This window comes from Anabrus simplex, chromosome 1 (assembly GCF_040414725.1).
Source record: "Anabrus simplex isolate iqAnaSimp1 chromosome 1, ASM4041472v1, whole genome shotgun sequence".
NCBI lineage: Eukaryota > Metazoa > Arthropoda > Insecta > Orthoptera > Tettigoniidae > Anabrus > Anabrus simplex.
Window position 1 is genome coordinate 1,576,679,715 of NC_090265.1, and position 23,129 is coordinate 1,576,702,843.

Below are 23,129 nucleotides of genomic sequence, written 5' to 3' on the forward strand. Positions count from 1 at the left end.
CATCTGGCAAATTCAGATCTCCCGCTACAATTACATTTCTTTCCATGTCGTCTCCCACATAGCTGACTATCCTATCAAATAATTCCGAATCCGCATCAGTGCTACCCTTTCCCGATATGTACACTCCAAATATATCAAGTTGCCTATTATCTTTAGAAATAAGCCTTACACCTAGAATTTCATGTGTCTCATCTTTAACTTTTTCGTAGCTTACAAATTCTTCTTTCACCAGAATGAAAAATCCCCCTCCCACCTTTCCTATCCTATCTCTACGATACACACTCCAGTGCCGTGAGAAAATTTCTGCATCCATTATATCATTTCTCAGCCATGATTCAACTCCTATTACAATATCTGGTAAATATATATCTATTAAATTACTTAATTCTATTCCTTTCTTTACAATACTTCTACAGTTCAACACTAACAATTTTATGTCATCCCTGCTTGATTTCCAGTTCCCTGTTCCCTTATCACCGCTCCCTAGGCCATCCCGTTTCCCTGAATGTACCTCCCTATTACCCTTCCAAACAAATTTCCTAACTTATACGTACCACTGCGGTTTAAATGAAGGCCATCCGAGCGCAGATCCCTATCTCCTACCCACCCATTAAGATCTAGAAATTTCACTCCCAGTTTCCCACATACCCACTCCATAGTCTCATTTAAATCCCCAATCACCCTCCAGTCAGTATCCCTCCTACACAGTATTCCACTAATAACAATCTCCGCTTTCTTAAACTTCTCCCGTGCTGCATTTACCAGATCCCACACATCTCCAACTATGTTGGTACTTATATCAGCTTGCCTTACGTTGTTGGTACCAACGTGAAACACTACCACCTTCTCCTTCCCCTCCTCCCTCTCTTCTACTTTCCTCAACATCTGCCTCAACCTAATTCCTGGATAACATTCTACCCTGGTTCCCTTTCCTCCACACACTTTCCCCACATGTCTAACGATGGAATCCCCCATGACCAGAGCCTCAACCCTACCCACCTCATTTGATCCCCTCCCCTCCTGGTCAGCCCTATCTTTCCTGACAGCTGCAGAAGCTACTTCCTCCTCCCTTTTCTCCTTCCCATGACCCTGTTCCACCTGTCTTATCCTATCCTCTACTCTACATTTCCCTTTCCTACCTTTTCCCTTCCTCCTACTTCCATGCATCTCAGCAACAGTTCCCTGTCCCTCATCTTCCCTCTGTTGTTCTACCTGAAGTGACTCGTACCGATTTCGCACAGACACCTGTCCTGAATTCTGATCCTGAATAGAGCCCTTGGCCTGCAATCTCCTTCCCCTTAGAACATTAGACCACCTGTCTTCTACAACTCCTCCCTTTCCTTCCACTCCCTCTTGTACACCTACTGTAACTTGTACATTGTTTGAGGGAGTCCTATCTTCCTTCCTGTCTTCTGTGAGAATCCTAAGTATCTCCCTCAAACTTTCCAGCTCCTCCCTCATACCCCTCAATGCCTCACCATACCCACAATAAGTACACTCGCGCTCCTTAGCCATTCTTATGGGGGGAAATTTTTAAATTAAAAAATAAAGTACACAACAATAAGGTAATTGACGAGGAGACGACTACACTACAATACTACCTAGTCGTGCTCTATTTTTTATCCTACAAAATGTCCTAGGTGTAAATATCATATAGTTCAACATATTTCTCCCCTAAGGGGTTTAGATGATGGTTGACTTTCAAAAACACAATGTCCATTCTCGCGAAACCGTTTCAGGCACGAACTTAATTTATTTTTATGAAGGGTGGTCTTCTGTATCCTAGATGTTAATCGCATGGGCTCAGCTACCGTGTGCAGACATTTCAATTTGACGTCATCTGGCTGTCTCCTCGTCAATTTCGATATTCTGTTTTACTCTAGGCCTGCTAGATGGCAGACCGAGTAAATCGGAACTCTCTTGGTCGTCTATGGCTGAGATTTAATGAATTTTGTCGGGTAAACACGAAATGTGTCACCAGAGATCTTTTACAGGCCGACATCGTACGACATGGAGTGTCGAATGGACTTTTTCTCTGTCCTTCAAAAATTTGACTACCTCTGCCGGCTTTGAACCCGCTATCTTGGGATCCGAAGGCCGACACTCTACCACTGATCGACAGAGGGAGCTAGAGCTATAATAATAATAATAACAATAATAATAATAATAATAATAATAATAATAATAATAATAATAATAATATAGTATTTGCAATCTGAAATTACTTTATTGATGCCGTAAATACTTTTTTTTCTCGGAACAGAATGGAAACACGAATTATTATTAAAGTTCATTGTGTAAGGCATTGCGTAAGTCACATAATTATATGTTTATAAGGCATTCGGTACGTATATGCATTCAAAACATACTCCACTTTCGCCCTGCTCAGTTATCGAAATTCCAATATTGTTTCGAGAAAACTGATTAGTGGTTTGTCTGCACAATATGAATACAATGCGCACCGTTGATGTGGGCAAACAATGCTACTAGGGACATAGTTATCGATTAGAGTGTACTGTGACTAGGATGACGTGAAATTAATATAATCATAGCATAATATTATTATCTCTACAATATTATTAATAAGAAATTAATTTAATCCAGTTATTGACAGCATGTAGTCTATCCGTGTGTTCAATGGAATAAGAACTTTTGTCTACTACAATTGTGACTCTGGCGATGCCAAAACCCATTGAATCATCGGTGTGATCTTATAATTACAACTTTTGTTTTCTGATATATATATAAAATAATTTATTCTCTATTATTTGCATCCCATGCGTTTTCTCATATGGGTCTGCTAGAAGAGTTGATATTATTGCATATTCTAACGCCTCTAGTCATGGCATAATATTGACCCTTCTGTCCGTTTCGAAGTTGGTCTTCTACAAGCTGAGGAGGTGGATAAAGGAAAGAATGCTATCTATTAACCTGCTGTCAATTATACGTTGATGTAATAGGTCTACCGACAGAAGTACGAGGAGCTATACCTCGTTTTTGAGGAATTCCGAAAAGAATATCACATTCCAACTTCCGTACGAGATGAGATAGTCTCCATATTCCTAAAGAAGAGTTGTCAAATTCTGAATCACCATCTTAATCCACATCTCTAGGTGTTATTTGAAATTTTATATCATATGATTATATTTTAACATTGTAAATATAATGTTAATGTTAATTATTATTGCCTTGTGAGTATACTGAGTCCTTTGGGGCTACCTCCACTGGGAGGCAGTTATGTAAATAAAAAATAAATACTACTACCATCGAGCAGGTGGCCGCACGATTTGGGTTACGTAGCTATCAGCTTGCATTCAGGAGATACTGCCGGAAGCCCTGAAAATACTTTTCCGCGGTTCCCCATTTTCACACTTAAGGCCGCGGTCAATTCCTTCCCATTCCTAGCCATATCATCGTCGTCATAAGACCTATCTGTGTCTCTGCGACGTAAAGCAAATTGTAAAAAAGAACCCACTACTTATTGGAAATATAGGCTTTGGCTGGCAATAATTAACAGTTGCAATGAAGTGTATCTACTTCGCTAATTATAATATAAATGAATTACTGTATATTATTGGAGTTCCTTCAACCGCATTAGACGAACATCCCCAATATCTGACATGGTAGTTAAAAAAGAACTTGTGTGACTTAGCTCTACAGTGCATTTGATTTAAATCGTATCTGCTCATTAAGAGTGTTTTTGGGGCGTGATGTGGATATTTTCCATTCTTGTGTAGTTGTCTACGTATTAGGGTTTCATGACTAGAAGTCAGAAGCCGGTGTCGGGTGGCAGATGTACAGTAGATTTTCTGATGCGTTTGAGTATTCTGTTGTGTTTTATGAACCTCGTTTGTAAAATGTCTGGCGATTTGTTCAATGCAATTTCGGGACAATCACTTCATTTGAAGGACTGTGTGTTGGATGTTATTTCTCTTCGCGGTTCTGTTCTCTGTTCTGAATGTAAAGGTGTAAGACAGCAATCAGAATTCGATATCATTCCTTATAACTGTTACTATTACCATCGCGTATTGAAAGAGGAAGTGAGTGCTCTCTCGTAGTTAATAGGCGGTGGCGGCAGACTGCGCTAGTATAGCTATGGGTGAACAGCGCGGGCGCAGCACTATACAAAACGTACACGAAATAAATTCTCTAAGACTTCCAGTTGACAGAATGACCTTTGAATTACTGTATTCCCTTTCATGTGCCATGTGTGTACAGTCCAGGAATATTTGAATAGAGGAAGCTGGTAAACACACTCATTTAATGGCTTAATATTATCCTCTGAAAAGTTTGAACATCAATAATTCTGACATGACATACAAAGTATTGAGATATAGTTGAAACTATTATCCATTTCACATTATCTAAGACATATTACAAAAAGTTTTAACTCACACTCGAAAGCGTTCGTTGTCCGAAACGTTGGAGAACTTCCGGGACGATTTCGCTGATTTGGACGATAGCAGCTCTTTCGTTATTTCCTTCGTACGGATTTGTTACACTGACTTCCATCACACGTAAAACCAATTTCTTTCACCCCAGCTTGTTCCGATTGAATTATGACCTGAATTATTATTTTTGACAATAGTTCTCCAGGAGTTGCATTCTTGCTAGCATACACTGCTACAGGCTCGATCCAGCTGTGCAACAAAGGGACAAACATAAATACAAGCGCGCGATTGGCAAGGACGCTCTTTTTGACGTAGAAAGTTTCATCTCCTAAATCAACAAATCCGTCAACTGTCAGTGTAGTTGTATTAAATCTAATGTCTTCTCTCAATTTCACTTCATCAAAAATCACTATACATAGTCGCTTGTTTTCGTCTTGCTCGTTTAAATAAAAATATTTTAATTGTAAACACGGCATTTCCATTCATACCATAATTACATTTGAACCCTTTACATAGTCGTCTCAAATGAGCTTCAGTAGGGAGAGGAAGTAACTCATGCTTCAAACAATGTCTGTAACCCTGAGGGGATTTGATTTTCAAAAGCAAACTATCTAATATAAATTCATTAGAATAGCGCATGCCTTTCGGGCTGCTGCTACATTTTTGAGTATTGTGTCCACAATTAATTTCTGTTTCTTGCTAAGGAACTTAAGACTGTCTTCATGTTTACTTGACACATTGACTTTGTTTGCAATCTGCTTTATTTTAGCTCTGCATGCAACTAATTTCTTTTTGGTTCTAATTAAATTCCTACCAAGGTTTTTAACTTATCTCCTCAAATTTCGAATAGTTCTAGAAGCATCAACGTCACTATCAGCTACTTTACAGGGCAAACTGAGACCAGGTTCTTTTATTTTTACATTATCGTCACTGTTAAGTATTTTAAATGTCGAGGGAAAATTTAGTTCATTATATTCTAAGCTACTACTGTTATTATTGTCATTGCCAATATGTTCTTTGAGTAACTCTCGTTTTAATGGGGATTAAGAATTTTCAGGGACTTGCTTAAATAGGACGGTAAGTTAAGAAACATGTGAGGGACAGCTCCTGGCTTTAATCTCCACCTTATTCTCGGAATTTCAACTTTTGATAATAAATGAGTCTACCTTTATAATAAGTTCTCCCGAAAAATGGCACTCACAAATCCTAGACTTACGCGTAAGCTGCATGTCTTTTCTTGGGATCGCTCTAGCCCACTGAGGGAAAAGCTCCTCATTTTCACCTGACCTGTAAGCAGATCGACATCCTGGCACAAAGCACGACGGCATTTTCACACTCACTATATTCCAAAATATAGTTATTACACTCAAAAAATTACTCCCGCTACAAGTAAAAACACGCGCACCCAGTATAAACAATGCCATCTGTTCAACCAAAGCGATCGTTCCGCTGCAGTGGCCAATCTCCGCACTGTAGCCACTAGTTTCTCCATTGCTGTAATGGGAAGCGAGTCGAAGTGCTCTCACTTCCTCTTTCTATTCGCTATGCTACTACTATAGAGAGCGTGTTTGTGTTGCTAGGACGTTACCTTGCAGCGGGTGAAGACTAGCCGACTCTCCAGGTCCTGGAGAGAGAGCAGAGGACGACCTTCCCCCTCAGGTTCCATCAAGCCCGCTCCCGCCATGACGTCGCGGTACATCATCTGTGACAAAAACAACAACTATACACAAGACACTGCAACATTTATATTCAGATCATTTCTTACAAATACACTGAATGTTGAATTAGTGAAACTAAATATCTAAATGCATAAGCGTCATTAGCTATTGACTAAAAGGGAGAGGGCATCCTAACTGTCCCATAAGCAAATTACTTTTTAACTGTAAGGTATACATTTTATTTGAAAAGAAGAAGAAGAAATATTGTAGCGTGTGTGCTTGAATAGGCTAGTATCCGCAAACATGCAAGTTCACTATGTAGGCCTACCATATCAATTCTACTGTTCTAGATGAAAAGATAAGCAAACAATATAGACTTTTATGTCAACATAATAAACATTTAATTGGAAGACAATGTGAAGAGTGCTAGTTCATTGTCAGCGTTGACTCATCTTACCACTCGACACAGCCATAAAAATCATTGATTACTGGAAAGAAGTAATCAGAATCTAAAATATGAGTGAGTCTGACCTCCTTGCATTTCATGTGTTGATAGGCCTATTTCATTACATGTTGTATTCGTGAAATTCATCCAAAATACAATTATCATTGTGGAAGAAATGGAAACATGCAAGGGATTAGTTGCATATCATGATCATTGTCACGGGATCTATGTTTTTACTTGGAATCCGAACCGAATTCACTCCAAAAATCTCACTGCTATGGCCGAGATTCAAACCTCTATTGTCTTAGTATGAAGTCTGTGGTGAAGCCACGTGGTAAAGCATATGGCAGACAATGATTGACAAGATTAGAGTACTGATTAGTGCTTCTCAGAACCTTAATGAGATTGTCGTTGTCTGACTATGGACCTTACAGTCCGTGCCTGGAATTGTAAGGGTGTTATTGCTCAGAAATACGAACTTGAGTCGTTCATTTCTGAGACATTGCGCAGAAAGTTATTGAGTGCGACACGTCCCACCCCGCTAACGACTGTCATGTGAGAAATCCTACTGTATGATTACGGAAAGAAATTATTAAACCTGAAATTGGTCATATTGAGTTCAATAGTTTAAAATGAGTAAAAATTCAAGTTTTTAGCTCTGAAACTACAAATGTTATTTTTATTGTACAATCTCCCCGCAACAACTGCAGATTGTCCAAGGACAAAGAGTATTTGAAGAATAATAGATATAACTGAACGGTGTAGGTCCATATGAGATAGAATGGAGTTACATAAGAAGAGGTACAAGTGTAGATAGCTACAACGAGGCACGAGGCAGTCCATAGTACGGTTCTTGAAGACTATGATGGAATTCTTGAGGGTATGGCGATATTTTTGATTAAATCTCTGTTCAGTCTTAAGACGCTTTTCACGGGAACCTAACATCAAGCCGATCACTTAACACATTTATTACTTTCTATTTATGGATAATATTCATATTTTCAAAAATACTAGTATTTATTTGTCATTTCTTTTCATCAAATATGGATGTCATATGAACTGTTTGAAGCTAAATAGGGTTTGTATTCGCCCTAATACAAATTATTAGTTACAGACAACACGTACTACCACGGAAACACGCAAGAGTAAATACATCCCTCCACGCAGGGTAGGCGTCAGGAAAGGCATCTGACCGTAAAATTGGGATAAATCCAAACAAAGTGCCTACCGACCCTAAGCCTTTTCCCAAATGCCAAGAATAAGAAGAAAATATAAGTAATTTACGGCTTTCTTTACACACGTAACGACATTATTTAGCAAGTTATCTGCCTAAGCCATGAAGGTTAATCACGAAGCAATCTAAATGATACACTAGAGATTGGTACGACCATGTTACCCTTTTGTGAAAATTCCCGTTTTCCAGGTAATGTATGTTGCATCAGTGGTATAAACATAGAGATTGTTAACATTAACACTTTACCTGGAGTTCTTGCACCGCCCTGGACAGAGAATTGTAATCCTCATCCGTCATCTTGGTGTAGATGAGTATCGTCTGCAGCAGTTTGAGAACTTCTCGATAATGCTGAAATAGATAACATGAAAATGAGTAAAGAAATATCACTTCCTTAAAACGAAATATATTAATCAATTTTATAATATTTATCTAACAGCGTGTGACCGTCACTCCCGTAAGAGTCTGACATAGGAAATAGTAAGTTGATATAATTTGTTTAAGTACCACATATAAGAAGAAACATTAGAACCTAAAAATACTCTTGTGGAAGGGGAAAAATAATACAAAGTGTGTTTTTTGCGACCCACTAACAACTTTTAAAATTTTCAGAGTCATCAAGGTACCGGAAATTTTATCTCGCAGGAGTTCCTTCACTTAATGTATCGTTATGAGGCTGACATATTTGAGCCCCGTCAAATACCTCCGGACTGAGCCGGATTCGAATCCACCAGCCAGGGCACAGAAAGCTAGATCTCTAAAATTTGAATCACTAATCCTGGATGGAGAGAAAACTCTTCAGATCTCCCCACGAACCACGGTCCATCATTAATTGATTTTTAAGAGTACATTGCCCCAAAGCCTCTCATAGAATTGGCTGATTCAAGATATGTTATATCTCATCTATTAAAGCTATTGAGCCTAAATATTGCACCTGGAACCTTTGCTTAGTTTGGGGCACATCTTATACCGGAAACCTACCCAAACAGACTGTTCCTTCAGAGGCTTTTAACCACCACCCGAGGCATAAATACGGCATAATCAGGTCATTGGTCGACCGTGCAAAGAGTATATGCGAATACTGTCACATCAAGGAAAAGTATCATCCTTTCAATGCGGCCCTGTGCACCAATGGGTGCAGCGGACATTCCATTCCAGACGTCAGGCAGCCAGAGATAACAGGAAGAAAGGCCGCAGTCTACAGCCTTCTTCCGTACGTGAGGAAAGCAACGGACTGCATAAATGAGCTGCTCAAGGTACACGGCATGAAAACAATTTAGAGACCTACGGCCAGGATTCAGGACTTCCCGGTATCCGCGAAGGACAAGTGCTGCCCTCACAACGCCGCAGGAGACTATAGTATCTCCCGCAGTACCCAAAACGCAGAATCGCCACCAGACTCGAGGAACACGGCAAGGTTATAAACTATTGTGGTAATAGAATCTCATATTATATCATCAAACACTTGAAAATATATCACAGACAGACGTTGAATTACATTTGTTTCTGTGCAGTTCAGTAACTTCGGAACTTATTAGGGCCTAGGTATTACTGATATCGATTCGTTAACTTTGGACATCTTTTCTAACTGCGAATTCGTTAACCCAATGCCATAAGCAGAAACAAAATTAATAATAATGATGTAATTGTTTTTACGTCTCACTAACTACCTTTGGCGGTTTTCGGAGACGCAGAGGTGCCGAAATGTTGTCCCGCAGGAGTTCATTTACTTGCCAGTAAATCTACCGACACGAGGCTGACGTATTTCAGCACCTTCAAATACCAGCCGACTGAGCCAGGAACGAACCTGCCACGTTGAGGTCAGAAGGCCAGCGCCTCAACTGTCTGAACCACTCAGTCCGGCAAACAATATTACTTGTCACACTATTATGAGCATAAATGTATGAATTACTCTGAGCTACATAAAACTGATTATGAAAGAAACACGGAATTTCCAATGTAATCCCTTCTACTTTCAGCGATTGTCCTCGAGCCTTGTTTACAGTCATCGCGAAACCTTCGTTACGTTGATGCAATGTTATCTCATAAGCCAACGAATTTCTACTTTATTTTTTATTTTTATAATCTGCTTTACGTTGCAACCGACACAGATCGGTCTTATGGTGACGATGGGATAGAAAAGGGCTAAGAGTGGGAAGGAAGCGGCCGTGGCCTTAATTAAGGTAGAGTCCCAGAATTTGCCTAGTGTGAAAATGGGAAACCACGGAAAATCATCTTCAGGGCTGCCATGGTACAATCTAGCAATTCATTATCTGGAAAATTAACCCCAATTTCATTACGTGGGCTAATGATTATTATGGTTTTAAGAGAAAGTGAATGTGCATGGAATGATTACTTTCAGGCACGGATTCTTTTTTCTCTTTTTCTTTTTTTTTCTAGTTGCTTTACGTCGCACAGACATAGATAGGTCTTATGGCGACAATGGGACAGGAAAGGCCTAGGAGTTGGAAGGAAGCGGCCATGGCCTTAAATAAGGTACAGCCCCAGCATTTGCCTGGTGTGAAAAGGGTAAACCACAAAAACAATCTTAAAGGCTGCCGACAGTGGGGTTCGAACCCACTATTTCCCGGATGCAAGCTCACAGCTGCGCGCCCCTGAACACACGGGCAACTCGCCCGGTAATGATACAAAATAATAAGAACCGTATGCATTTACGCGTCGCGCAATACATGTGATATACACAGTTCCAACTGTCATTTGGACTGTCACCAATCAGCCTTGCGACTCCGAAAACTGTGGATTCAATTTTTTCGACCAAAGGGAGAACAAGCTAACCACAGCGTCAGACCGTTATACATACAGTAGCTGAGTTTCTTCTTCTTGTGGTTGGTTATTTTTATTAATGGCTAGGTAGGCAATCTGCATGGTCGGATAGTGCTGCAGGTTTGCCTATAGTCACCTGTCATTTTTAATCCTTTAGCTCCGCGATGTCTGTACCGGTACGTAAAGATACTGCCTTAACTGTTTATAATGTTATTGGCTTTACGTTACACTAACTACTTTTATGGTTTTCGGAGACGCCGAGGTGCCGGAATTTAGTCCCGAAGTATTTTTTAACGTGCCACTAAATCTACCGACACGAGGCTAACGTATTTGAGCTCCTTCAAATACCACCATGCTGAGCCAGGATCGAACCTGCCCATTTGGGATCAGAAGGCCAGCGCCTCAACAGTCTTAGCCACTCAGCCTGGCGCCTTAACGGTATGTAACACGCTAAATACAGAATGTATTGCAGACTTTGGGCAAGCCTTAGCCTGCAATTATTGGAGTGATCATTTATGTGTGTTATAGGTAGCGATTTGACTGTTGGGTTGGTATTGTGGTGTTTGATATGAGACGAGTGTATAGGAATAAACATAAACACCCAGTCCCTAAGCCGTAGGAATTAACCAAAGAGAGTTAAAATCTCCAGCCCAGTCGGGAATCAAACCCAAAGCCCTCTGAACAGAAGGCCAGTATACTTACCATTCAAGCAAGTAGCCGGATGATGATAATAATAATAATAATAATCATAATAATAATAATAATAATAATAATAATAATAATAATAATAATAATAATAATAGAAAGTAATTCTACAAGAAAGGAGAAAATTATGATTACAAAAGAGATCGCTACGTCTACTTAAATCACATGTATAGCCCTTTTGTTATGCATACCGTACGAGAAGCTATATGGGCACTATGTGGAATAGCTGTATGTCCGTTCAGCCTTGTAGAAGGAGAATTCTCGTTTCTAGCTCTTTTGGAATTCCTGACGGGGTGAATAGATCAAGCCTCATCTAGACAACCCCCAGATGCATATTGTACTCCTTGAAGGCTGAAAATAAGGCCTATGAGAGCAAATATCAATTGCGGATTCATCTTCGAGAGCAAGAGTATATCACGTGGTGTTCTAATCATCATATAGGAAAAAGGATTATAATTAATTTCGCAAGTTCCAGGTGCTAACATACGGGTTGTGAGAGGGAAGGCATTTCTAGCTCTCTTTGGAGGGGCATTATGAAACTGAAAGCTACGTTCTCGCCTGAGCGTTCTCTTCCTGGACGATTATGTGCTGCGGAAGTGTTTCAAGTGGCAAATATAATGAAGAATTAGATGGCATGACATAGTTCTTCGCACTGAAGATGTGGACGTCTATAAAGAAGTTTATTATCTGGCTGAAAATGCAAGTTTCAAACGTATCGATACTTTTGCCATCAATCGACAAAAGATGGGAGAAATCATCGATCCTACTATTTATTTCTACACCTGATTTTATTTCTACTTGTTAAACGTCTCACTAACACATCGAAAGTTTTCGGCGACGGAAGGATGAGAAAGGGCTAGGACTGAGAAGGTAACAGCCGTGGTCTTATTTAAGGTACAACCCAAGCATTTACCTGGTGTGAAAATAAGAAAGCAAGGAAAACCATTTTCAGGGCTGCCGAGGGTGGGATTCAAACCCACCATCTCCTGAATGCAAGCTCACAGCTGCGCGACCCTAACCGCGCGGCCAAGTCGCTCTGTTTCAGACCTGAGGTGCAGAGCCAGAAGAAGTTGGCAAAGAGAAGAAGGAATACGGTGATCCAACTATACCCTACTTTTCTGATAAATATCAACTTGCCATAATAAAGCGACTGGTCTGGTTTTTTTGGTGGGGGGGGGGGGGACCAATTTCTAAACTTTTCGTTACGTGGTGTGGGTGTTACAAATTGGAAAAGCGAGTTCAAAAAATTATCGAAACTAACTTAATTAAGTATTCAGCACCTATTCTTCGAAATCATTTTCATGGATTACGTCATTACAGATGGACTAAAATACACATTATAAAATAAAATATGTTAAAATACCCTATCATTGTTCTGTGTCCTTTGGCAAATCCATATTGAGTCAGATTAAATAAATAAATAAATACATAAATAAATAAATAAATAAAAAAAATAAAAAATAAAACACTACTATGCGCGAATGAAGAGTCCCTATATTTCTTAAGAATCTTTATGGTATTATTACATACAATGACCAACATTGCGCTGCTAAACAAAGTGGTGATACCGAGCTCGATAGCTGCAGTCGCTTAAGTGCGGCCTGTATCCAGTAATCGGGAGATAATGGGTTCGAACCCCACTGTCGGCAGCCCTGAAGATGGTTTTCCGTGGTTTCCCATTTTCACACCAGGCAAATGCCGGGGCTGTACCTTTTAAGGCCACAGCCGCTTCCTTCCATTTCCTAGGCCTTTCCTATCCCATCGTCGCCGTAAGACATATCTGTGTCGGTGCGACGTAAAGCAAATAGCACAAAAAAAAAAAAAAAAAAAACATAGCAAAGTGGTGATAGACATGTTACGGTATTGCCTCGTTGAGGACAAGGAGCGCTTTTCATATGACGTGTACAATTTAAGCCTTCAATGAGTCATATTATCACAATACAGTTAGTGTAGCACAGTAGTATATGAAATTTAATATCCGCCAGGAAGTAGGCAAATGTAATGTTGTAACATGCGACCTCCAGCGTATGTACCACGCTGCCTAGTGCACTGATGAAGGAGAACTTACCTCTAGTGGTTTGTGCAGGAAAGCCGTGAGATCCGGTCGCCTCTTAGGTACGGGTGGCTCCACGATGAGTCTCATAAAATCCGAGCTTCTTGTCTTTTCCACCAGGAGACAGTCGGCCTTCTTGAGGCCCGAGAAGTAACGGCGATAAGCGTTGCACATTAACGTGATCTGAAAATAGAAATCATGTGTGTGTTATATGAACGTTTAGGGTGTGTCCGTAGAGTGGTCCTGACTCAAATATAGATTTAATTTTTTGCAACTGTATTTTAACGTCGCACTAACACATCGAAGGTTTTCAGCGACATAGGGATGGGAAAGGGCTAGGATTATGAAGGTAGGGACCGTGGCCCAAGCATTTGCCTGTGTAAAAATGGGAAACCACGGAAAACCATCTTCAGTGCTGCCGACAGTGGGGTTTGAACCCACTATCTCCCGAAAGCAAGCTCACAGCTGCTCGGTGGGTTAGCTTCTGATCAGGTGAGAAGTACGAGTGACTTGTGTGTGCCCAGTTCTTGTCCCATTCCTTTACGGGCTGGGGTATTAAGTGATGAATTCAGGAAAGTTAAGTTATCGTCGACAGGAACCAACAATTGTGAGTTTTTACATGGTAGAGAAGCAAAGTTATCTCCGTACAGGCCATGAAAGCCCTTGGAGGGGTGAAAGGCAAAGGCTCCCACCATTCGTAACCTAGGCAATTGGTGAGGTAGAATAGTTAGTTCCTTAGCCCCAGGAATTAATCTGGTACTCATTTTTGGTGGAGGCTGAGCGAACTCAGGGCTATGCGCACCTTCGAAAGTAGAAATGTTATTTCTTAAATTTTTCGAATTCCTGACGGGGAATCGAGCCCACGTCCTTCCAGGTGAAATGAGCAAGCCTTTATCGCCTCGGCCCGGCAGCCTACGAAAAAGTAGCCCGCCTCCAGTACAAATGCCACGCTCTTTGGTAAAGGTCGTAACCCCTTGCAGTCTATCTGCCGACAGTCCGTCTATCCGGTGATGCGACGTGGTTTCCCCAGTAAGCAGGGTTACAGCTTTATTCTGCCTTCCTATTCAGTCATTCTATGCACATCGCTTCACAAAGATGATGTTCTCCCTGGAACAACGAATAGTGATTGTGGAAGCCTTCTGCGAAGCAGATCGATTAAGGAAACACAAGTGGCCTTCATCGACAAGTGCCCAGGAACAACGCCATCAGCTAAACATTGTATTCAGAGTATGGTTCGGAAATGGTGTCAAACCGGCTCTGTCGAAAACATGAAGAAATCGAGGTCTACATAAGTCTGTAGACCCGAAGTCGTCCGTGAAATTCGGCAGCCGATTGCAAGTAGCCACCACTTTTCGCGGATCTGTCCACTGCGATGTTTATCTGTGAGGAAATTTAAAACAGAATGTGTACAACAACACAAACACATACCCTCAGTGAAATCAAGGAAAATATCACGAACAATATCCGCAGCATCACTGTTGAAAAACTGCAAGCAGTATCAGCCCATATGCTTTAGCGTGCCCGGAGGTGCCTAGATGTGAACCGGTGTCACTTTTCATATCTGCTGTAACTTGTGGGTAAATGAATAAAACAATCCAATCCTCCGGCCATAATATAACAAGATGAAGGAGGTTATTTTTCCCGACCCACCCTGTATAGTATTCAAGCATTTTAGGTATTTCAAATCGTGAAATTCTTCTTCTTATTATTTTCTTCATGGGGCCTCTAAATATTAGTTCCTAATTAGCGTCGACCTCTAAGATCTTTTGTTACCATGTTTTTCCTTCATTCCCACCTAGATATACCTGCTCCCTTCACAAAGCTGCAGGTTGTTCTTATTGGGTCTTCTTGGATTTTTTCTCTCTCTTCACCTGGTAGTCCTAGAGTGGAGAGTCTGATTCTACCCAGCGCCTCACATTCGAAAAGTATGTGTTCAGCTGATTCCTCTGCTTCATTACATTTCCTACATATATTGTCTCTTACTACTCCAATTCTATGCCAGTGTTTTTTTCAGATGGCAGTGTCCTGTCAACAGTCCTTATATTTTCTCTGCTGAGTTTCAACAGTTCTTTAGTATGCTTCTTGTTTGGTCCTAATCGTGAAATTACCAGCATTTTGCCCAGTGAGGTATCGGGCTCATCAGCTTGATTTCTCTCCTCTAGTGCACTGTCACTGCATGCACTTCAAAGGAGGCTTGTAGGGGTGTCTCAAAAATGGTATAGTCACCAGCGCCTTGGAGGGATGTGGTAATCCAACTGATGAACCCGCTGCTCCAGTGGAGCAAATGCGAGTATTTCACGACTGTAAAAAGTCTAAAACGCTGGAATACTTATACAATATTCATAATCAGTGAAATTACATAATGGTTTCCTTCTGGACACTTAATTTTTGATCATTATGAGTTTGTAATTTCTACCGAATTTATCATAAAACGCTTGCTTGCTTCCCTGCTTCTGTACCAGTGGTACATTTGAAGAGTGTCTGTTCAAAGGGTGCTATTTCCACCTTAAGAAAGTTGTGGGAAAAGCGCAAGAAACGTAAAATAAAAGGCATATGAAACGTACCTATGATCAGGTTTGGTACAACTTCCAAGGAATTACATATTTCTGAACTGTACAGTTATAGCAAGGTCGTCGGCGCATATAAACTTTCTAGCCTTTCTAGCAAGGACTGAGCCCTGCGGCAATCCGTTGTTTAGTGTATAAGACGTACTTGTATTACCATTTAGATGTACTTTAAGCATTCTCTTGAATAGCATGTTGTTCAGTAGTGTGTTGAGGGTCTTGCAAGAAATTATTTTCAGGAATTTCAGGATCATTGCCTTACGCCAAAGTGTCATATGCTGATTAGCTCCACAAATACAGCAACGGTCTTCTTCTGTTCTTGAAATCCTTTCACAATGTGGATGATAAGAGCCATCACCTGGTCGGAGCAACTGCAGTTTGGTCTAAAGCCAGCTTGTTCTATTGGTATGTGCTGTAAGATCTTGAGTGAGATTCCGTTGTACAGGATTCTCTCCAGCAGTTTGTAACATTCACTCAGGAGGGCGATTGGTGTGTAATCTTCTGCATTGTGTCCACTTTTGCCTGGCTTGAGTATTGCTACTATTTTGGTTCTATTGAGTACAGACGGGAGTCTTCCGACCCGTAATATGTTGCTGTAAAATATCACAAGCCATTGTACGTGGGCCTACATATATTAAAATTTTTGATATATTCCGTCTAGCCCAGCTGATTTCCCTGGACTGATTTCTTTTAATGTAGTCGAGATCTCATCGGCTGTGAATTCTAATGAGAATCGAGATACCGTTGCTTCACGTCCGTAGATTTAGTCTTATGGTACCCTACACGTAATCCCCGGGTGGTGCTAAGAAAGCAACGACATTGGCTGCTGGACCTAATGCTCTGCTTTCGGATACCCCAGCAATTAAAGGATACACTACTATGAGTACTAGTAATTACCTGTTGGTAATGGATAAAACTGGATTACCAGCCTTTAGGTTAATTATCTTTTCTGAATTAGGTAAATTTAATTCTAGAATACATTTCGCTCTAATTTTCTGCTATAAAACGCAAAGCTATCAACGTAAAGGCCATGATGACCGTTTGAGAAGTGGAAAGTAAAAGTTTCCAGTACTTATCACCTGGGAACTGATAGGGATGGACTGATTAACCTTATACCCAGCCACCTTTGCACAGAGAAATGAATCGATCACTAATTTCTATTGTAGGCTGATTTAACTCCAGGCCACACGCTATACTTCCTGGCGGGCAGTGGAACCCAAGTCCTTTCCAGTGACTTGAGCACGCCCTCACTGCCTCGACTAGATAACCTCCAATTCATTTTCTGCAATACCTTAAGTTACACATTAACATTTAAAACAAGTCAAGTTACTTACATCCTGAACGTGTTATGTTCGGTTCAGTGGAAATAAAATACACCATTTTTTTTAAAAAAATTGTTTAGGTAACATGTTCCAGAAATGCTCGAAACTTATCCGTTCTCTCCAGTCTTACCAACAGGCGTTGTTCATAATTAAGAGGAAAGTTACTCATTAATAAAATATACCTACCTTCTTGTGGTATATTCTACCCAGTGATTGTCCGAACGCCTCGCCCTCTTCTTGGATCAGCTGCTCCAAAATATCCTCCGTCAACCGCAACAACTGCAACATCACAACACCATAATTCCTCACTTTGATCATTAAATTTTCTCATTCACAAGAAACATCATCAAGTCATATGAAATGGTGGATAATACATGTGAGGTTAAAAAATGGAAATATTAGTATTACATTATTATTATTATTATTATTATTATTATGCTATTTTAAAGGATATGACATTAATCTTAATATTTCTAAAAGATGTGGGGATATTTTACGTACAGGGCGTTACCTGAACAGCGCTCCGCACCTATGGAATTGCCTTTGGCTCGCTGATGCAACGTTAGCCTGCTGCAACTGCGGAGAAATCGCATACCGGCCGGCCGGTGAACTTACTGCGATATATTACGGTTATGAAATGGAAGTCAATCTTTTGGTTTTTATAAAAAAATACATATTTTTTACACTCACTATCATAGGTGATGTTGGATGTCTGTTTTAAGGAGAAGAAAAGGTACGAAAATTATCGTTCTTTGCCTATAAATTCAGTAAATAAATTAAAGTATGCAATTCAGTACTACACATTATAATCTCTTAGATTATTTAATTAACGTTATATTTAAAAGTGTACATATTTCGGCTCGACTGAGTCATCGTCAGCACTGGAAAGACATAAAAATGGGTATAACTTATTGAATAAAATATGTTATGACAATATGAATGGGTATACTTAAAATATATGTCTGTTAGATTTCTTGTGAGATAACTTAATGTAAAACATGTATTATAGACGGTATTGATAGAATATAGTGAAATGACATCAAAATCTTGTAAAAAATATTTGTTCCAACCACCGAAATCTCTAAGATCTTGATGCAATATTGACGTTCCCTTGTCATTCAATGAGTACAATGAATCATTTGTTTTCAACATATTAATCTATTTTTTCATTCTTAGGTCCATTTACATAAATATTACGAGGAACTAGTCCCGGACATCTTCTAGCACTATGAAGAATAACTTCTAGACATCATTTCAATCCAGTATTGACTATATGCAGACAAAAGGATTTTGGATCAACACGGAACTTGAAATATGAATTTAATTTCTCGCAAGTCATTCAGTGACAAAGTTATTTTCTGTACACCCTTGCTTTTTAAATCATGGTTGATACGCCCACAAGTGGGTAATTCTTGTTGTTCTCCACGAAGCTGTTTTGCAATTTTAACTTCCTTAGATATCCTTTAAAAGGATTTATGCGGAGGGAATTCAGGTCAGAATCCTACGTCCTGGCCGTTAGCATAGGCTATTCTTTGCAGTATTTATCTTCTTTCAAATGAACTTGTTTCCCGCACACTTTGTCGAGTTCTTTATGTAGTCATATGTTCCAATTTATACTTAATTCCCACCATCTCAACAGCCTAATACAAAATTACCCTTTTGATTTCTTACAGGATTATCTTGTGGAGACCTTGCCCGCGTTAGGTTTTTAGCTGAACAAAAACAGTTGTTATGACTGTTACCAAGGCTCTATAGAAATATTAATTTGTGGAACACTGGTCTTTGGCACCTACACTATTTCATTAAAACAATGTGTTTGACTCATAAATATTCCACCTATGATTTGATTATTATCATGAAAATTTTACCAACAGTAGATAGCTCAACAGCTGAAAATGCGTCTGGCATTCGAAATAACTGAGATATGACTATATAGGGAGATTATATTATTGCTAAAGCTTTAATTTATATAATAATCTTTAATGCAGCCATATGGCCATACTTTATAGAAATGCAGGATATATACAATATACGTTAAAACAGTAGGTACCGGGCGAGTTGGCCGTGCGCGTAGAGGCGCGCGGCTGTGAGCTTGCATCCGGGAGATAGTAGATTCGAATCCCACTATCGGCAGCCCTGAAAATGGTTTTCCGTGGTTTCCCATTTTCACACCAGGCAAATGCTGGGGATGTACCTTAATTAAGGCCACGGCCGCTTCCTTCCAACTCCTAGGCCTTTCCTATCCCATCGTCGCCATAAGACCTATCTGTGTCGGTGCGACGTAAAGCCCCTAGCAAAAAAAAACAGTAGGTAATATAATTATTGACATATTCTGAACATCAAACAGTACTGAATATTGCCATAAACTTGCCACTGGAACGACAATAGATGCAGCAAGATGGAGCTTCTCCCCACACCGCGAAGGGGTCACTTGCTCTTCTGTAATTCAACACTTTGGAGATCGCTAATCACCCTAACCGCTCTCAGATCTCACGTCCCCAGGTGCCTGCGTATGGGGCATGCTGAAAAAATGGGTTTTGTAGTCAGATGGCCCACCAGGAATGCTTCCAAATTACGAGGGAAGATACAGCCATTTTTCGTGTTCTTGTGGCAACCTGTGTTCATCAACCTGTTCGACAACCTACAGGACCGTTATGAAGAGCACGTGAGACGTACCACCGATGCTGTTAGATACGTCTTGCCGTTGTATCTTAGCATGTTATAATGACGTATCTTGATGTTTAGAGCATGTTCGTAATGTCAGTAGTATTTGTTTTGTTGCATACTCTGCTAGTGGAATTACCTGTTCTTCGTACGGGTTTTTTCGTTGTCGGTAAAATTTTGATTTTCAAATTCGTTTCACTCCTCCACAGCCTCTCCAAACTTGACCAAAAGTAAACCTGAGACTCGTAAGGAAACAACACACCGCTGGTCATCAATTCACACCTCAGATAAGTAGGCCTACTTGGCCTTCGCTTTTATAGAAATCACCAGTCGGTGTACGACTTTAACCTACTCCTGTTGGGAGGCAAGTAGTTTGCTACACCTACTCTAACCTCTTAGCTACGCTTGTCCGTGTCGCATATTAAGTAAGAATGTGAGGAAAAAATACAACCACCGTCTCCCTTTAGAGTCACCACATCGTGATGGCTACTCCATCAATTAACACACATTCTGCAGGCATATTTAATGGATTATCATATGTTTGCGCTTTCAAATACGTAGAAACCATTACTTCCTTTCAAGAGAACAAAGGAGGAAGCAGAACTGTCAACTGTTCCATCTCAAAATGTGGCCCATTGTTTCTTCATTTTGTCCTCAGATTCTTCAATTATTTTGATCTTTCTTAGCCCAGTGCCTGTTGACCAGAGCTTCATTTCCACACCTGAATCTGGCAGTGATGATTTGGTCTCGTTATGCAAGTGGTTTGTTACGAAACTCTTAGCAGTTGGACCTGGTCAGACCACTTTTATCACTGCCTAGGAACTCTTGCCCAATCAGCTGCATTTTCCACCAATCAGTTAACTGCCCTTGCATGAATGATTGAGCAGTGAGCTGTCATATTGAACTATTGACGAACAAAACCAGGACGCTGTATAGAGAGCCTGTCTTCAGGTTTGACAAATGTAAGGCGCAGCTCGGGCTTGTATTAGCATATTGCTGTAGATAAGTTTTAGCGTGACGAGGCCAGGTCGCTATTTTTAGTGTGCCGTTCTTTAATCTTGTCTCGCTATTTCGCTCATCGAATCAAGTAAGTTATGGAGCTCGCAGTGACATCCATTGTCAATGACATCTCGCGTGGCGTCAGGGCACGATACCAGCCTTCGTGGCATACATTGTTGTGTACTGCTGGCGCTGGAAATATCATGGTTTTATAAGGATCAACAGTCCATAAATAATAAATGGGTCTGTTTCGTTACCAGAAAGGCTAAATGTTAAGCAGGGACGTACGCACAGTGTTGAAGTGATTAATTGTGGCAATCATGTAAATGAAGATCAATCAATCAATACTGATCTGCATTTAGAGCAGTCGCCCAGGTGGCAGATTCCCTATCTGTTGTTTTCCTAGCCTTTTCCTAAATAATTTCAAAGAAATTGAAAATTTATTGAACATCTCCCTTGGTAAGTTACTGCAATACCTAACTCCCCTTCCTATAAATGAATATTTGCTCCAGTTTGTCCTCTTGAATTCCAACTTTATCTTCATATTGTGATCTTTCCTACTTTTATAAACGCCACTCAAACTTATTCATCTACTAATGTCATTCCACGCCATCTCTCCGCTGACAGCTCGGAACATACCACTTAGTCGAGCAGCTCTTCTTCTTTCTCTCAATTCTTCCCAGCACAAACTTTGCAACATTTTTGTAACGCTACTCTTTTGTCGGAAATCACCCACAACAAATCGAGCTGCTTTTCTTTGGATTTTTTCCAGTTCTTGGATCAGGTAATCCTGGTGAGGGTCCAATACACTGGAACTATACTCTAGTTGGGGTCTTATCAGAGACTTATATGCCCTCTCCTTTACATCCTTACTACAACCCCTAAACACCCTCATAACCATGTGCAGAGATCTGTACCCTTTATTTACAATCCTATTTATGTGATTACCCCAATGAAGATCTTTCCTTATATTAACACCTAGATACGTACAATGATCCCCAAAAGGAACTTTCACCCCATCAACGCAGTAATTAAAATTGAGAGAACTTTTCCTATTTGTGAAACTCACAACCTGACTTTTAACCCCGTTTATCAACATAACATTGCATGCTGTCCATCTCAACATTTTCGAGGTCACGTTGCAGTTGCTCACAATCTTGTAACTTATTTATTACTCTATAGAGAATAACATCATCCGCAGAAAGCCTTACCTCTGATTCCACTCCTTTACTCATATATTTATACACTAGCAAGATACCCGTGCTTCGCTACGGTATTATACTGAAATTTATAATTGAATGCTTATTGTTTTAGATATATAATCCGACGAAATTCGCGATCTGACTCGTTTTCTGCGAGAATCCACCAAAATTCCCGATCTGACTGGTTTTCTATTATTTTACGGCACGTTTCCTCCCATTTTTCAATCTTCCTTTCCAGCAATCGATTTCGTACTTCCCGGGCTAGGCTCAGGTATTCCTCCCGGTCAGATGGGTCCGTAAATCTTTGCCATCTTTTCCTATAATCATTTTTAATATGGATAAAATCCTTCAGGAGATCCGGCGTGGTGTCATATTGGGTGACTTGGCGGCACTGAACCCGCGGCCGGGTTGCATTCTTAGTCATTACCCGTCCAGGAGCCGTTTCTAGCGCGGTCCGCACATTTGACAACGGTCCGGAATATTAATATTATTATTATTATTATTATTATTATTATTATTATTATTATTATTATTATTATGTGTTGCTGGAATGGCTGATGACAGGGAAAACCGGAGTATCCGGAGAAAAACCTATCCCGCCAACGTTTTGTCCAGCACGAATGTCACATGGAGTGACCGGGATTTGAACCACGGAACCCAGCTGTGAGAGGCCGGCGCGCTGCCGCCTGAGCAACGGAGGATCCTTATAAGTACATTAATAACAGTAAAATCAATTGGTCTCACCTCCTTCTACACCCCACCGCCGTTACGTTTATTTACCGCCACCCCCCCCACCCCCCAAATTAAAAGAACGCTTGTTTCTTCATGTTTAAGGGAGATTCCAAACACCAATGTTCACGTCTATTACCTTCAGTTATGAGATACAAGTATCCCAATAAAAATAATTTACTTTCTGCACTTCATATCACAATACTCCCCCCCCCCCTAAGTGAATTTTCCCGCAAAAAAATACTTGTTTCTTTAATAGTAAAGGATCTTCTTAAATACCAATGATCACGACTCTAACTTCTTCAGTTTTTGATTTATGTGTCCTCATGAAAAGAATTCAACTCCTTTACACTCCCGCCCTCCAAGATGGTTTCAACACCAA

At 40.3% G+C, this 23,129-nt stretch overlaps 1 protein-coding gene across 1 annotated transcript in view; it reads right to left on the reverse strand.

Annotated features, from left to right (window-relative positions):
• Positions 1–23,129, reverse strand: part of PsGEF (Protostome-specific GEF) — a 603,069-nt gene that overhangs the window by 296,539 nt on the left and 283,401 nt on the right. The window contains exons 9-12 of the mRNA XM_067138170.2: positions 17,340–17,432; positions 13,283–13,450; positions 7,975–8,076; positions 5,980–6,093 (exon numbers count right to left, since the gene is read on the reverse strand). Coding sequence (XP_066994271.2) covers positions 5,980–6,093; positions 7,975–8,076; positions 13,283–13,450; positions 17,340–17,432 — 477 coding nt within the window. The remainder of the gene's footprint in view (positions 1–5,979; positions 6,094–7,974; positions 8,077–13,282; positions 13,451–17,339; positions 17,433–23,129) is intronic.